Here is an 18,171-nt window from a genome sequence, read left to right on the forward strand (position 1 = left end):
GAAGGAGGGATATCTTTCTGTCTAACATGAATTTGTGCAGAATTTAGAACGGAGCCATTTAGTTAATTCTTGGAGGTAGTATGCTCTTGTTCTATATGCCATGACTGGGTAGAAATCTGAAGTAATTTGCACCTCCATTTTGAAGACTGAATCTTCAACCTACAGAAGAGTAACTTTACAACTGAATTTTATCGAGTATGATTAAGAAAGAAGATTCAGAATTAACACCTGTTAGATTTAAAAGGCATGTGCCCATAAATTCCAGATTTTTGACAAGATGAACCTGAAGTTACATTGACCAAAATGGGAAAATAACACTCAAGATGAAAACGGTAGTTTGGAGAATCCAAATTATTTTTTACTTTTATCAGGACTTGCAACATTAAATATGTTGCAAGTCCTGATCGAAACATTTGTATGCACATTCCATTTAAAGGAGATCTTTTCAGCTTTTCTTTGGATAGTTGAAGTTTGGTTCCATGCCATTCTTATATATTACCTTCTCCTTTTGAGAGATTTCTTTATCTCTGGTCGCTTGAAGTGTACATCCTGGCTAATGTTGATAGTCTGGTTATGTTAAATCCTGAGTATTCCTCTTTGGGTTATTGTCTGCTATAAAACTGATGCCCTGTCTAAATCTGCTGCAGTAGTGGGAAAGGGTAGGTAATATATTAAAATATATACTGGTTGTCTCAATGACAGAAATTTATTTGTATGTTAAAGTTAGGGATCAGTTTAACGTTTTTAAATTAGCACGCTTCATTTGCTCACTATCATTTAGTAATACACTACTTGAAATCATTGAAACGAAACTAATTGATAAACAAAACTCTCCTGGTTAAGTATGAGAATATTTTTGTCTATATTTAAAGTGAAAGCTTCTTTCCTGGTTTTATTTTCAGATATTGAAATAAAACTTTTTTTTTTTTTTTATTCATAAAAATAAATTTGCGTAATCTGTGAAAATTCACTTTTATTATGAGGGGCATTTCAGAAGTAATGCTTCCTATTTAATTTTTATTCCTCACTAATGGATCGCAGGGTATTGCAAATTGCATTGTTATGGTGACTTAGGCATTCATGACCTAAGTTTCATCTCTGTTGTAGTGTTTCATCTGTTGGCGGTGTGTGACTCTTGAGAAAGTAATCCCTGTTATGGAAGTATGTCAAAAGCAGAGATGCATCATTGCAGTCCTAGCAAAACTGCATTGTGAATGCATTTTTGCTAGTAGAAAAACAAGTTCTGTAAAAAAAAAAAATTCTGAACTAAGAGCTTGCTTGTTTTAATTGTACCACTCCTGTCTCTAACTTTTTAAATTATATATATAATATATATATATATAGAGGCTGTACTTTTGGAACAACCCATGTATATAGCTGAAAGCCTTCATCCAAATTAATAGAAAATTAATGTAAAAAAAAATCAAAACTCTGCACAGTTCATCTTTCCTCTTTCCCCCATTCATTATTGTACGAGTTTCTTCTTCCTCTTCCTCACTTTCTTCACTCTTCTATATCTTTTCCTTGGATTTTTGGTGTTGAAAGTCATAGTTTAAATGGACAAGCTTCATCCACATTGCTTTCGTGTGGCCTTTCTTTATATCAATTTGAGTTGGAGCTTATAGCAGTTACATGACAAATCTATTGTGTATATATATATGCAGTCTCTTGCCTCGTAGTCTGGTTGATTAAAACGGGCAGGTTAAAACTTGCATAGTAATACACTGGGTAATTTGAATATTGCACACGAATGCACACAACTTTCAGCCAATTTCTATTTCTGCTCACCTTATTGGTGATAAGATGACCAGTTCCTGAACGAGATGCCATAGAGATGACTCAAAAAAAAAAAGTCATTGTTTGTGCCAGAAAATGGCAAGATAAGATGGAACTTTTTTATTATTTAAAAAAAATTTTTTTTTTTTCCCCAATATTGTCTTTTGCTCAAACCTGCCTGCTGAACAAACTTGCCTTGCATACTTATGTTCCTGTTTTAATAAGTTAGTTACTTTTATTGTGGTAAAAATGTTATTTTGTTTTGGAATTTTGGTGACCATTTCTTCAGTTCAGGCAGATAAAGACACAGCTGACTCCAAAAGGGATATCCTGCCTCTGGCAAGTGACTCTTCAACTTTTACAGTAATTCATAGTGAAGGTATCTTCACCCGATATGCAAGTTCTCATGAAATTAAAGCTTCCTTTTTTGATCATTTTGCTCCAATTTTTATGTTTATTTTTCTGTGGTATTCTTCATTTGATAGGTATCTCTACCAGATGTCTTACCCAAATATATGCAACTTGATTTTCCTGCCTTTATGCTGGGAACAAAGTGTAAAGATTGATTTTTAAGATAGTTTGAGGGAATGTGGTATTGTGGTGATTGGGGAAGTGAGTGTGATAGACAAATGATGAAAAGAACCATATTCAAACGAATGGGTGAAAATTTTTAAAAGTAAAATGGACAAAGGATGACCTCATGCCTATTTTGTAAATTTTTCTGCATTCTGTTGTATCGATTGTTTTTGTCCTGAGTGCCTCTGAAGAAATGACCCAACCCATTAAAAACCAACTTTGTCTCACAATGAAATCAAAACTAAACAAACATTTAGATACTAAAAAATAAAATCTTGGATTAAACTTTAATCCAGATCGTTCAATAGTACTCTTTTTTAGAGTCATTAAACGTTAAAATAGATCCATATTTTGGCTGAAAATTGCTATTCCGTCAATGCCTAATGACAGAAGTATGTGTCTTAAATGATTTCCAGCGCACTTCATTCATATAGGTTTTTCATTATAGATGCTATATAATTCCAGATTTTCTTTTTGGCATTCATGATGCCATTTGTAACCATATATTCAAGTTATGTAAGCTTGTAGTTTCAACCATTCTTAATAGGTTTTATGACTAGTTATGCCTGTAAACTATAACTTTATAGGTTTTAACCATATTTTTAGCCCCTAGCCATTTCTCTGCTTGGATTTTTTTTTTTTTTTTTTTTTTTTTTTTTTTACTTTAAAATAAAAAATGTCTATTTGTATATAGAAATTTATTCGAATTGCTTGCATGAGCAAGCAATTCGAATAAATTTTTATATACAAAGATATTTTTTACTTTAAAAAAATATTTTATTCTACTTATGCCGTAGATCCATTTTCTTGAAAAGTTTTTGTCTTGCTTTTTATTTAATTCAAATCTGTTCCATAAAACACTTTCACTTCACAATTATCAAATTCCTCTGATGGGCATTTTTCTCACTTGACCAATTTTATCCAATCAGATACTCACAATGTAACGAGTCAAAAAAAATTTTGGTCACTTGTCAATCATGACAAACAAATAGCTTTCTAGCTGGCCTTTAATAATTCAAACCCACAATTTTAAAAGCATTGTTTTAGCTTGTTGCTTTTATTTCTCTTAATCCTCAATGTTTTCTTGTGCGTAATATGACCTTTCAATTCTAATGACCATTTTAAAAAATGTTTGTTTTCAAATTTCAAACTAAATGACTGAATGCCATTTTAGCTTTTGTTATGTGCCAAAAATACATTGTAACCTAAAAGGCAAGATAGAAAAAGAAGGTAATATATTGAGAAAAAAGATTTTGATGGCTTTTAGAAATATACTTCCAAACTGGCAAAGTTTTTATTTATCTTTTCTTTCAAGTCCATTTTTATCACTTTCTCCCAGGTTTTCCTTGACCTTCTCCTGTGAACTGAACCTGCTATAGTAACTCTTTTAAATTTACTAACCCAAGAACTCAAGTCTTTTAAAAATATTTATGTGACCATACCAAGTTTCCTGCTTTGCACCCATCTCTATTCTGTCCAGATTTAATTTAATCTTCCTCTTAGGTCATCAAATCTAAGCATGGCTCGCACTAAAAAATCGATTGTATCATTTTCATATCCTTTGTCTCTATTCTTGAAAAAAATTTCTCACTGCCAGGGCTAGAAATGGGAAGTTCCAAAAAAATAATACTTTTTTTTTTTTTTTTTTTTTTTTTTTTTTTTTTTTTTTTTTTTTTTTAAATTTCGATAATTTATATTATCACAATTAATTTTTGATACCAATCCTGAAGTCATAGGTTTGCTTGAAAAGATTACAGTAGAACTCTGAGGTTGGTATTGTAAGGTTAAATCGCCATATAGCGGGGCCTAAGCAAAATCTAATACAGTACATATTAAAAATTAACAAAATACAGTGCCATATATAATACACATATAACCAAGTAATATAAATAACACCGTAAGGCAGGGTAAATATAACCAGGGGCTGGAAAAACCGTATTCCACATTGTAACCTGAAAACAAAAATGTACCCTAGGGCCACTGTATCCTGGGGTTCTACTGTAATTTATTTCAAAACCAAGTTATTTCTACTCCGAAGTTAAATTGTCTCCTTTTGGTCAGCCATGATTGGAGAAGTATTGATTTTTATTGATTGTGGTAAGGATTGAACCCTACTCACTGAATTACAGAGTTGTTTGAAATTCTGTATAATTTCCTTAGTTTGAATAGGTATTAAAGTTTAAAAAGATGCATTTCAATAAGTTACTTCTGCCAAAGCATAAACCCAAAAAGAAAATAGTACAAATTGTATAGATCCTCATCTGGAATAATCCAAAACAAATTGCGTTCATTGGTGCAATATTAGTCATATTAGATGTCTAGGGCATGTGTACGAAATCATTTTGACAAATGCATACACCTGGTCAAATGCAAATACAGCATAAAATAATTATCAAATGTACCAAAACATTTGAATAAAAATTATGGGCTTGACACAGGCACCTGCTGTGAAGAAACAACAAACTTGATCAATTGTCAAAGTATGTTTGAAATGTCATTTTCGATAGAAGGTTGCACAAAACCTTGAGGTGTGGCTGTGTGGCAATGCTGATGGTCACAAATGGTTATATAATAACTGAAAAGGATATTGTTTGATTTGAGCATAAGAAAACAAATTTTAAAACGTTAAAAATACTCGAAGCCATCTACATAACCTCAAAACCATCATTAAACCATATTGCATTTCAAACAAGTCATAACTACCGTAGCCCCATCCCCTTTGCTATGCAACCCTGGTTCACAGGTCACCTAAATGACCCAGGTTCCTAACCACTGCTCCTACTACTAAGTCTTCCTCGCCAATTTTTTTCATAATACATTTCACACCTACCTGAAGATGCCCACAGAATTGGTCATACATGAGACATATTAGCACTTTATTTTCACACAAAAAGGATAAATAGTAAAAATAGTTTCTGGTTGATTATACAGTTATATTTTTCTGTGTATGTATATATATTTCATTTTTTTATTTTTTTTTTATTTTACAGGCTGGAGACGAACCCCCATTCCTCAGTGTGGGGACCGATGTCAGTGCCAAATACCGTGGAGCTTTTTGTGAAGCAAAAGTTAAAAAGATTGTACGATCAGTAAAATGCAAGGTAAATATTGAATTTGTTTTGAAATTGTTTTTGGATGTATAGTGTTGTACTGGTCATATTTATCAAAATTATACTCCACTTTGTAATGTAAATTTTTTTTATATCCAAAATTTTAATATTCAAATCGTCAATCCTAAAACAACTAAAGAAGAAAAAAGATTTATGAAATACCAACTGACATAAATAATTTTTAAATAATAAAAATCTGTCCCTATTATCCTGAAAATACTGGATAAAATTTCATGTTTTCACTGGTAAAATTTTGTAAAAAGTAGGACTAAAGTAAGAAATAATGCTCTTAAAGACTTTGTATCATTAGATTTAATGCAGCCTTCAAGCTGGTTATAGTTTAAAAAAAAAAAAAAAAATTTCATGTGTTCAGGTCACTAGGAACTAAATTAGTACATAGGAAGGAGCATAAACTTTTATTGCATTTTTTTTTTTTTTTTTTTTTTTTTTTCATACCTTTTTAAATAAAGTTTGTCTTGCTATTATAAAAAATGAGTTATTTATGACCAAGATTGATTTTTATGTAGAGTGCGTTTATATATTTACTAAACAAAAAAAAAAAAAAAAAAACTGGCATAATTGAAAATTTAGGACACTCATCTTGCCTGTTAGTGAAGGAGAAATCTTTCTAGGTTGAGCCAATTGGCATGAGTAAATCTGCTAACTTCTGGATATGCGTAGCTTTTTTAGCTTGAAGTTGCTTGATTTTTTTTTTTTTTTTAGTTACCCAACTGTTGATGGCTCATACAGTGACAATGAAGGCTGGAGTTTTTAATGTTTTGGTTTCCAGCTGATAGCACCAAAGTCACTTTAACTTTTGAAATCATTACTATACATATTGGGTACAATATAATAAGCAATTGAAGTTGCAGATAATACATAATCTGCATAAAATATCATTAAGCATATTTGATGATTGGGTAATGCTGGGTAGCTTGCTAGTTTCTTGTACGTGTCACGCATACACACACACACACACACACATATTACACGTGCACATGTGCTAGGAGACGCAAATCTGATATAGTAAAGAGTAGTAAGAATTTATGAACCCTATTTAAATGAGTTGAAAGACTTCAGATCAGTATGTGCCAATTGAGGATTTTCTCGGTGATCAGTCTGACAGACTAGGCACTCTAGGAGGTCCATCTTCTTGCGCCTTACCTTCCCTCTTTTGGGCAAAAGTTATGAATACTAGGAAACCTGTAATGTAGTAGTCATAGTAAAAATTGAAGTGTAAACATTGTCTCTTCAATTATGTTGTAGAGACAATGTTTACATTTCAATTTCCAAAATGAAAAAAAAAAAATGCTTAAAATGGTTTCTGGTCATACTCGCCTAAATTAATAAAAGAGAATAGAAAGAGGATCTTCGGTTTACTTTCAACAGCCACATAACTCATTTCCCTTATTTTGTCCTTTAGTCTTCACATTCTAGGAGCAATGTTTCTGACAAAGAGGGAAGAATTGCTGTTTTCTGAGTCAGAATCTATTCTATCTAATAATTATTTGTTGGCAAATTTTGGATCTTGCTTTGAAGGTTTTTTTTCTTTTAAGTCCCTTACATAAAGTGGGTTTATGCCTTGTCTGGAGCAATTGCCATAAAAAAATAGAAACAAATAAAAACATTTTAAGCCAATCAAAGGTGCATTTTTCTGAATTTATAAAATTTGCTGTTTTGACCTACCCTGAACAGATTTTTTTATCCAAAACTCACAACAGAGCTAGCATCTATATTGTATTAACTTCCCTTGCCCCCTCTGTTGGCCTTGATGTGCTGCTATATCAACTCGCACAGTCATAAGTATACGCACATTGACACTAAAGCGCACACACACACCCCTCATAAACTTTTCTCAGTATCCTCTGCTCATTAAATACCAATGTATAAACTTATTCATTTTAATGTTCACTTTTCTCACTGAACTTTCTTTCTACAATGAAAACAAAAACATTGGCTCTTAATAACTTTCAATCAAATATAATTTGTGCGGGAGTTTTGATTACGATTATTCAGACCTGTGGATAATTCATGGCCCTTAGATTCTCGACTTAGATTAATGAATCCTGCCTTGTTCTACAAGGATTTTAAAACAAATCTGTTTTTCTATGTAAAATTCCATTTTAAATCTAAACCATCTCTTTTGTGAATTAATGCTTTCGAATTCATTTTCTGTTTAACATTTCTCTCATTAAGTATAAATCTAAAAACAATTTTCGTTAAAAATGTCACTAAAACCCACTCTCCCTAAAAATCCTTTTTCCAAATTTGAACCCTAAAAAGGGCCTTGAAAAGGTCACTTACTGATCTAAGGTTAAATTGTTGTAATCAGGGAAAAAGTGAGTTTGCAAAGCCAACAAAAAGTATCAGAATTGGACTCTTTCTACTCATGATATCTATTTCTAAGAGTTATAGTATTACTGCCTGTGGTAATTTTTTTTTTTTTTTTTTTTTTTTTTTTATAATGCATTAGTCCAATCAATTTTTTCTTTCCTTTTAATTTTTCTAGCTGTTGATGAAGACGTGGGGGGGGGGGTGAAAGTAACAAATTAACAGTCACTTGATGAGTTGATTTAAAATTGCAGCTAATTAGAACAAAATCTTTTTTTTTCTCCATCTAATAAAAAAAATGCTGTCTTAAAACTGAGGAATATTTTAGCATGTATTTTTAAAATATAGAGAAAAATAGTCATAAGGAAACAAATTTTGCTGATTACTTTAGTATAATACATAACATAGGATCTAAGTCATAACCAAATCAAGGCGATACATAAAAGGATCACCTTGAACTAAATAGTTTTGTATATTGGTCTACCGATTTATCGGAGAGGGACCTATGTCTTCAGTGGCGTCCGTGCATCCGGACGGTTGCCAGATAACCGTCCACTAGCTTTTCCTGAAATTTTGTCACAAATTCTATTTCATTAAATAGATGTGCACAGTAAAAAAATTTTTTTGCAAAAATTTCCATTGCATCCACAGGGGCTCAAAAATGGCAAAAAGTGACATGTTTTGCCCTATAACTTTTGATCCATCCATTAGATTTTTCTGAAACTTGGCCAAAATGTGGAGCCCATTAATATAAATCCAGTATGGGTGACCCTAGCAAAATTTTTATTCGCGTCCCCGGTGACTTTTAGTGCCTTTTTGTGGCTCTTTTTTTTTTTTTTTTTTTTTTTTGTATTTTTCAAAAACTTTGTCTGACTATAGTGGTTTTTTAGTGGTCAACTTAAATATACATGTTAAGGCCTGAAACTGCACCGTTATCCATTTACACTGGGATTCGGCATAACCCAGGGGCTAAAGAGGTCAAAAATGCCCCCCAAAAAATGACACTTTTTGCCCCATAGCGTTTGATCCATCCATTAGATTTTCCTGAAACTTGGACAAAATGTAGAGGCTATTGTTCTTAAAATAAATTCAGTATGGGTGACCCTGGCAAAATTCTGGTTCGCATCCCTTGTTGACTTTTAGGGCTTAAAATACGCCTTTTTGTGGCTTTTTTCATATTAACTACTTTATGTTTATATAGTAGTTTTCCATGGTGCTGAATTCAAATATACATGCCTTACAGCGTGAAACTGCACCGTTTGTCCATTTTTTCACTGGGATTTGGCGTTCCCAGGAGCTCACAAGGGCTCACAAATGCCCTAAAATTGCAAAAAAATTACACTTTTTACCCCATAACTTTTGCCCCATCCATTAGATTTTTCTGAAACTTGGCAAAAATATGAAGGCGATGTTGGCCCTTTACACTTTTTACATTTGTCATTTCTTCACTTTTTTTTTTTTTTTTTTTTTTTTTTTGTGGCGTCATCTTGCATGCAGCACCAGAGGGTGACCACACATGTGGGGCTTGTTTTACACCAGGACTATGTTGGCCAGTCTTTCTATAAAATGTATTGGAAGCATTTCAGTTCTCTTTGGTTAAATCTAAAGATGGTTAAATATACAATATTTAAGGAAAAATAATTTTTGTTGTAAAAAAAAAAAAAAAAAAAAGGGGGGGGGCAAGTAAATAGCATTACTGAATAAAGATCGAAAAAAAAACATTGTAATGGATTTTTCACTTTTAGTAAATTTGATTTAAAAGTGAAGACTGGTTTCTAATTAGTGTATTTTTAAGTTTGCAATTGATGGGAAAGAGTGAAATGGAGACAATAGTCTTGTATTCTAGAAAGGGTCTGTTTTTAATCTGGATCTAAGTTTAGAGTAATTTTGTGGGACATGCTCTCTCACTCGTCAATCACCAACTCCAATCCTATATGCTATGGATTTTCTTTCATCTTCTCTTCTGGCCATGTCATCATCTCTCACATTAGTGATGGCAAATTATTCACTGAGGTCCACATCCAGTCTGCTCAAGCGTTTTTATTGTTGCCACTCCTTAAATTTCCTGTAAACTAACATATTGACCATTGTTCGGTCCTTTGTTGTTCACTGCCACACCATAACAATCCTCCTTTTGGGTACCTTGGTGAACAATTTCCTATACCTTTTTTTTTTTTTTTTTTTTTTTGCTGATAAACTTGTTTCCTTTTGTTTTTGTTTTGTTTTTTTCCTCCTACCACTTGTGGGGGGGGGGCAATAGTATAGATTTTCTCAATTATAATCTGAATAGGACTCTACTTTGACAATTTGTAAATGGGATTATTTTTAACACTGGATTTTTCATAATTTTATTTTTTAAAAATATGGCTCTCCTATTCTTCCAATTCAAAGTGTCATTTAAACCTGTAGGCTTCAACGACTGAAATGTGCCAAAAACACCCAAGATAAGAATAATTGTCTGAACAATACAAGCATACCTCATCTCAAAAATTCAGAACTGCATGTAAAACAGATGCTAAACTGAATATGATGAGGAGTACTCTGATAAATAGAATTGTTCAATATTAACATAGTTACAGAACAATATATTAAAACAAGTTTTCAAAATATATTATGCAAATTAAATATAAACTCCTAAGTGATTGAAGGTTTAAAGGCATGTTTCAATATAAACAGATCGGTGATTTGAGATGATTTTGATTAATTACACTGGTCAACACAATATTTTTGGCAGGCAAAGTAAGACTGGTTTCTGGGGTTTTCAAGGGCGCTGAATCCGAATCTGACATTAGTTTTTTCAAATTGGCTCTAGTTTTTGAGATATCACAAGGGGGTCGTTTGTCTGAAATCACCCATTCGCGACCATAGCTAAACGTACAAAAAACGGCTAAATAGTGCATAAATGTCAGATATTGATTTTTATGATAATCTTAAACCAAAAAGACAGTGTAAAATCTCAATCTAACAAGTTAAGTTAGATATAACATCATTTCATTTATCCTATAACTGAACACTTTTCATAGATTTCGAGGATATACAAAAAATTTGCTAAAAATTTGCTGAATTTTAATTCTCCAAGTGAAAATACATAATCAGTTATATATCATAAATTAATGCAAAGCATTATACACTAGATTCTTAGTTACAATGAACACACAAAACAATATTTTATTCACAAAACTAAAATTGACGTTTATACGATTTTCGCTTGTGAACAACTTTTGGGCAGTCTCTCAAAAGGTTCCAGCAGTAGTCGGTCATCATGTGCTCATCCCATTTGCCTTGATACCTCTCTTCCATTGTTTTGATGTCTTGATGGAATCTATCTCCCTGCTCCTCACTGTAATCACCAAGATTACCAGGAAATCTGTCGAGGTGGCTAAACAAGAAATGAACTTTAATGCTCATATTTGCCCCTAGTTTTCCGTATGCAGTAAGCATCTTACGGACAAATTGCTTGTAATTGCAGCTTTGTGATTTCCCAAAAAGTTTGTCACTACATCTGTGAAGGACACCCAAGCATTTAACTCAACCGTGTTCATATGATTAGTGAAGTCAGAATCCCTCATGAGCGTTCGAATCTGAGGTCCATCGAAGATTCCACCTTTAGCTTTTTCGATGGAAAGACCTGGAAATTGCCTGCATATGTACTTGAAGCAATCCCCATCCTTGTTCAACGCCTTAACAAACTGCTTCATGAGCCCTAGTTTTATATGCAATGGAGGGAAGATGATTCTATCCCTGGGTACCAAAGGCTCATTGATGACGTTGGCTGTGCCGATTTCGAGACTTTCTCGTTCTGGCCAGTTCTCCCTTCTCCAGTGTTGGATTCTTGCTCTGCTATCCCACAAACAAAGAAAGCAGGGATACTTTGTGTACCCACTTTGCTGACCAAGCAGAAAATTCACCATTTTCAAGTCCACACAAATCAGCCATTTATGAGTGTTGTAATTCAGCTTTTCAAGAACAAATTTGATAGCATCATACTCTTCTTTCATCTTGGTAGAATGGCCAGTTGGTACAGGAGCAAACTTATTGCCATTGTGCAAAAGTACAATTTTTAGACTTGCTTTCGAGCTATCTATGAAGAGACGCCAATCTGCTGGGTCATATGATGAGATCCCCATGCAGTTAAGAAGTGCAGAAACGTCATTACAAAAGACCAGGTCGTCTTCTTTAGAAAAGAAACGAAGCAAGCTGCCTTCCCTTGTCCTATAGTATGTTACTTTTGTGCCAGAATCAAGAATGTTTTTCTCTTGGAGTTGTGATGCAAGAACTTCAGACTGCTCCTTCGACAAACAAAGGTCTCGCACTAGGTCATTAAGTTCAGATTGATTGAAAAGCTGAGGGCCATTTGAGGGTTCTTCATAGTCACTACAGCTATCATCACTTGATATTGAAAGATCAGCTGGAATCTCTTCGGTTTCATCGATTTCAGGCAAACTGGTGAAAACAGGCACAGGTAGATCCTCAGAGTGCGCAACAGGACGGATAGCAGAATGCAGGCTCGGATACTGCCAATTTGCTTTCTTGTGCTTGTTAAAGCCCGTCATGTCATTGAGACAGAAGTAGCAGTCATCAAAATGATTGTTGGGCTCTCTCCACACCATTGGTACAGCAAACTTCAACTTCAGCTTACCGTTGGTCTAACCGCGGAGACTTTCTACACAGGTTTTGCACACCATATGTGGGGCCCAAGACTTGTCTTGGTCACCAAGTATCATATCGAAGTATGCTTTGTACGCCCTCTTGACAAAGTCTGTAATATTCCTCTTTTGTTGTGCCATCATATACTGTCCACAGATGTAACAAAAGACATCCGGTTCATATCTGCAACATCTTCTAGAAGAACTCATTTTCTCTCTGGAACTCATTTTCAACTGTGGAATTAAAAAGAAAATTCTTGATAACTGTTTAATTTATACTGCAACTATATTTATGGAACATGTTATTAAGTAATTACAGTATATAATTATATAAAAATTCTCCCTATATAAATAATTATATAAAAATTCTCCCTGAAATACTTCAATATATACATAATCATTATAATGATTCAATAATATCAGAAAATTATTATTTACTGCTTCTATATTGAAGTATTTCAGGGAGAATTTTAACAGTTTAGGCTTATTTGGGGCTATCAGTATCTTCTAAACTAGAGCCAATCTGGCAAAACCAATGTTATATTCGTAATCAGCGACCTTCAAAACCCCAGAAAACACTCCTAGATGGTCTGCCAAAGAAAAAAAATAAAAATTTGTTGACCAGTGTTATAGATATATTGATGACTAGCAGGATTCTTTTTTTTTTTTTTTTTTTTTTTTTTTTCTCTCTCTCTCTCTCTCTCATGTTCACCTCCTTACAAAGCATATTGGATGTAAGGGGCTTCTATTTGGGGCCATGTCAAGGAAAGATTAACAAGATATTTGTTTGTTATATTTAAACTTCTGCATATCAGTACAGCCAGGGAAGCAAGAGAATTCCAAAATCTTCTAGCTGTTCTAGGGAAGAAACTATTAGAATAGAAAGCTTTCTGGCATTTAGGGACATCAACAGTGAAGGAGTGAGATTTTGTTGCTATGCAGGTTTGTTGAGGATATGTACGTCGGGGGGGGGTACAAATAAAACGAGTTCATCAGAACACATTCCATTAAAATATTTGTAAAACAGGCACAGTGATGCAATATTGCAGCGAAGGGAGAGAGGCTGGTGCTTAGTTAAAGTGGGATATATTAGATTGACAACTTTTTTTTTTTTTTACTTTATCTAAGAGGGAGAGACTAGTGGTAGATGTACCAGCCTAGATGTGACAACAATACTCTATACATGGGCGAATGGTAGCCTTGTAAAAGTACAGGATACTCTGAGTCGTGAGGAGTCTTCTAGCTCAATAGAGGGAACCCACCTTCTTTGCAATGTCCTCTATGTATTTGTTCCAGTTCATATTGCCCGCAAATGTTACGCCAAGAAGTTTGAAGGTAGAATTCTCAGGTAGGGTGCTATTTATCATGAAGTAGGGGGTTGGAGAGGGGTCTTGTAATTAAAGGAGAGCAGTTTAGTTTTACTAGCATTAAATGTTACCATCCATTTGCGGCCCCATTCCACTATAGTCTGGAGGTCATTTTCTAACAATTCTGCCATTGTCTTAGATTTATGTACATCTGTTCTTCCCTCATGCATATTATAGAGGGTTGTATTATCAGCAAATATATCCATCTCGGACACAATATTATCAGGGAAGTCGTTTATGAATATCAGGAATAATAATGGTCCAAGGATCGACCCCTGAGGCACTCTAGCATTAATGTTATGCTACTTGGATGTAAGTCTGTCAATAACCATCTGTATGCTTCTATTGTCTAAGGATCTAATTATATTTATATGTTCAGTTATACCGTACGATTTAATTTTCATTAGTAGCCCTTTATGCCAGACTTTGTCAAAGGCCTTAGATATATCAAGCGCTACAGCCCTGGCTTCTATCCAATACATGGTAAATGCGTTCAGAGATGACTCCTCCCCACCCCCAGTATAAAAAATTAAAGTACGGCTGTTGTCCAACCCCCACCTCATGTTTAGAACAGTTTTTGGAATGGAAACCCCATTTTGTGAGTGGTGGGTGGAGTTGTCACAAAATTTGCTCAATGTAACTTTGATACTCACTGTTAGGATCCCACACGCAAATACTATGAACAAACAAAATGTGGTGGTTGCAGTGTCGTTTGGCTTGTGTGTACTAATCTGGCGATCAGGGTATGGCACTTTTGTTGGCAAGACTGAATTTTAGGTGGCAAAATACTCTCGAATCCTCTATCACTTAATTAAATTTCTGTACGTTACCATTTAAACATGCAAACAGCATTTCAGAAAGTGAAGTTTAAATAAGCAGAAAATAGAAACAATATAAAAAGAACGTTTTCTTTAAATAATAAACAATTTTTTTTTTTTTTTTTTTTTTAAACAATATATACAGAATGTTTATATTCTAAACAATATAAATAGGACACTTTATAATTTGAAACAATGTAAACCTTTTTAAATTTTAAGTGCTAAACAGAAACAAAATTTATAATTTTGAAAGAAATATTGTTTGCAGACATTTTTCAATATACAGTGTATCACAAAAGTGGAGTTCATCCCTCGCATTTCTTCAAATATTTAAGTATATCTCTTCATGGGGCAACACTGAAAAAATGATTTTTATTTTTTTTATTTTTTTTTTTTATTTTTTTTTTTTATTTTTTTCTTTTTTTTTTTCTGTCTTTTAACACTATGAAAAAGTAGTTTGTCTGCAACATATATAAGTTAATTTATTTTCCCATCAAAATATATCCATTAAAAGCTAAATCCATGGGGGAGGAAAAAAGCGAGTACACCCCTTACAAAAAGTTGTCAATATTAACATACAACATGTCAACTCTCAATATTTTGTCTGGCCACCATCATTATCCAAAACTACCTTTACTCTCCTGGGCATGGAGTTTACCAGTATGCTCTTCCACTCTTCAATTAAGATATTGCGGAGATGGATATTTGAGACTTAGCGCACCTCCACCTTCTGATTGAGGTTGCCCCAAATATGTTCTATTCGGTTCAAGTTCTGAGGCATGGTTGGCCAGTCCATCACCTTTACCCTCAGTCTCTTCAGTAAAGCAGTAATTGTCTTGGATGTGTGTTTTGGGTTACTATTATGCTGGAATACTGCTCTGCAACCCAGTTTCCGGAGGGAGGGTGGGGTCATGCTCTGCTGCAGTATTTGACAGTACATGTTGGCTAATTGCATTTATTATAGTAAAATATCTTTTTTCTCTGTAAAAGAAAAAAAATTCCATTTTTTAAATTTATTTTCATTTAAAGCTTGCTGCCTATATAAAAAAAAACATAATACAAACTTAAAATGTCATTTAACATAATCAATTATTTTCTAGCCATAACAGCTCGTAAATCTCTAGTTGGGAGGGATTTTTTTTTTTTTTTTTTTTTTTTTTCTTCATCCATGTTAAAAATGAAAGGAATTGAACTGGTGTATTATTGTTCAAAAAGCAATTAAAGGATCATGTTCTAAAAAAGTTATAGGGAGTAGATTTCAGTAATTTGTAACTCTTTCACTCAACTCTAATTCTAATATCTTGAAGAACCCAGTCATGGCATAGATACTCAAGCTTGGTAAATCAGTACCAGATTTTAAGTTTTTTTTTTAAGCTCTAACCTAACCCTATTAACCCTTATCCTTGAATGGCCTCCAGGCCTTGATAAGTTGTCACTCCTTTGTAACAAAAAAACGAAATTTCTTCTATCCTAACTGACCAACCAGATTTGTTCTGGATGAATTTCCTGTCTCTACTTTATCATTATTTTCATGGAAAGTGCTCATCTGAGCTCCATTCTATGATCCCCTTCGCCAAACTTTCATGAAAAACACTTGTCTAGCTGAAACCACTGTCAATAATGTAGATTCCATGAACAAAGCTTCTCTCTAAGAACTGCACGGCTGTGGAACTCTCTTCTGTTAGTCTGTTTTCCAGCTGACTACAATTTGGTAGTCTTCAAGTCCAACGTAAACAAATTCTTGAACGGCCCTCTTAAGTAATCCAATTTACTAAATTTCCATTACTAACTTATCTTTTGGTGATTGTTTTTTTATATCAACAATTTCGCAAAGCTCATTAAGGAGTGAAAAATGTCTTAACTTTTATTTACTTTATAAAATGAGCAAAGTCAAATTATTTAAGCAAAAAGGTGTAATAGAACTATATACTTTTTTTTTTTTTTTCTTTTCACAAAGGCAAAAAAAATCATTTGAAAAAATTTAAGTTTGTCTTCAAATCATGAAATTGAATGCATATTTAGAATCATTTAAAAGAAAATCTTTGTATGTACTTGGCACAGAACAAGTGTTATATTCCAAAAATTATGGGTTTGGCTATTAAACTTTTCTATTTGGATAGTAAACAAAAATATTTAGTTTTTAAAGGTCGATTAAAGATAAATTTTGTCTGAAGAGTCTTGATCAGAAAAATACAGAAAATGTTTTTTACATTTTCTTGATCAAGACTCTTACACAGGTCCAAAATTTGGATTTTAAATGTTTATTTTAAAAAATTTTTAATCTACATTTGTCTAGTCTTTGAACAGTTATATTTTGTAATTTTAAAATTATGCTTTCTACAATGGAGTATTCTATATTGATTTTATGTAGCACAGTAACATAAAATTTATCGCTAATGTACCAATAAGTCTCATGTGCATCATAAGTTGCTGGAATCTGTTAAATACAGAAGTAATCAACCATCTCAGCAAAAATAACCTTAGTGACACAATATGGTTTCCATTCTGCTAGATCTACAGCAGATGTGCTTACAGTTATCTCATAGGATTAGCGAATCTCTTGACGGAGGCAACCTTTCTAGGGCAATTGCTCTTGACATATCTAAGGCCTTTGATAGGGTATGGCATAAAGGTTTACTTCACAAGATCTCTAGCTATGGTATAGCTGGAAATGTCTTCTCAATTATTAAATCATTTCTCTCTGATAGGTTCATAAGAGTAGTAGTTGATGGGCAAAAATCAGCTCACAGTATTAATGTTGGAGTCCGTCAGGGGTCCATCCTGGGCCCAACTCTTTTCCTGATCTATATTAATGAGCTTCCAAATCACATCCTTACATCATTTGTAGACATCTATGCTGATGACACTACCATTTATGGTAGCACATCTAAGACAGTAAACTACCAAGTTCTTTGATTCTGATCTTGAGCACGTAGTACAATGGGGAAAGGAGTGGCTGGTTACCTTTTTAATGCATCTAAAACCAAGCTTCTCTCTTTACATCAATGTTCTGATCCACATCTGGCATCAATTGAAATGAATGGCTCTCGTCTTGAGGAGGCCTCAAGTTTTGACTAGCTTCTGGGCTTGACCTTTACTCCTGATCTTAAATCGAACATGTACATCAAATCTGTTGCTAAGGCCGCTGGAAAAATGGTGGGATCTTTCTATCGATCTAGTAGATATCTCCCTGCTAATGCAATTCTCTATCTATATAAGAGCCAGATACGTCCAAGGATGGAATACTGTTGCCACATCTGGGCAGGACTTGTCCTGCCTTGATAGTTCAGAATAGACTTCGTAGCCTCGTAGATGTCATTTTCTCTTCCTTGCAACCTCTATCTCACAGAAGAGATGTTGCGAGTTTGTCTCTGATGTATCGTTATTTTCATGGAAAGTGTTCGACTGAGCTTCAATCTATGGTCCCCCCTCGCCAAACTTTCACAAGAAACACTCGTCTAGCTGTAAACACTATCAATAATTCCCCTCACTCTTTATCTGGGCCTAAACCTAAACGTAGATTCCATGAACAGAGCTTCTTTCTTTC

At 33.7% G+C, this 18,171-nt stretch overlaps 1 protein-coding gene across 4 annotated transcripts in view; it reads left to right on the forward strand.

The window, feature by feature from the left end:
* The window catches only part of LOC145268337 (uncharacterized), a 158,461-nt gene that overhangs the window by 48,789 nt on the left and 91,501 nt on the right, over positions 1-18,171 (forward strand). For all 4 annotated transcript variants that reach the window (XM_080123834.1, XM_080123835.1, XM_080123832.1 and 1 more), the window contains exon 2: positions 5,343-5,453. In XM_080123834.1, the coding sequence (XP_079979960.1) occupies positions 5,343-5,453 (111 nt within the window). The remainder of the gene's footprint in view (positions 1-5,342; positions 5,454-18,171) is intronic.

Source organism: Euprymna scolopes, chromosome 43 (genome assembly GCF_053919585.1).
Source record: "Euprymna scolopes isolate OS-2025 chromosome 43, ASM5391958v1, whole genome shotgun sequence".
Classification (NCBI taxonomy): Eukaryota; Metazoa; Mollusca; class Cephalopoda; order Sepiida; family Sepiolidae; genus Euprymna; species Euprymna scolopes.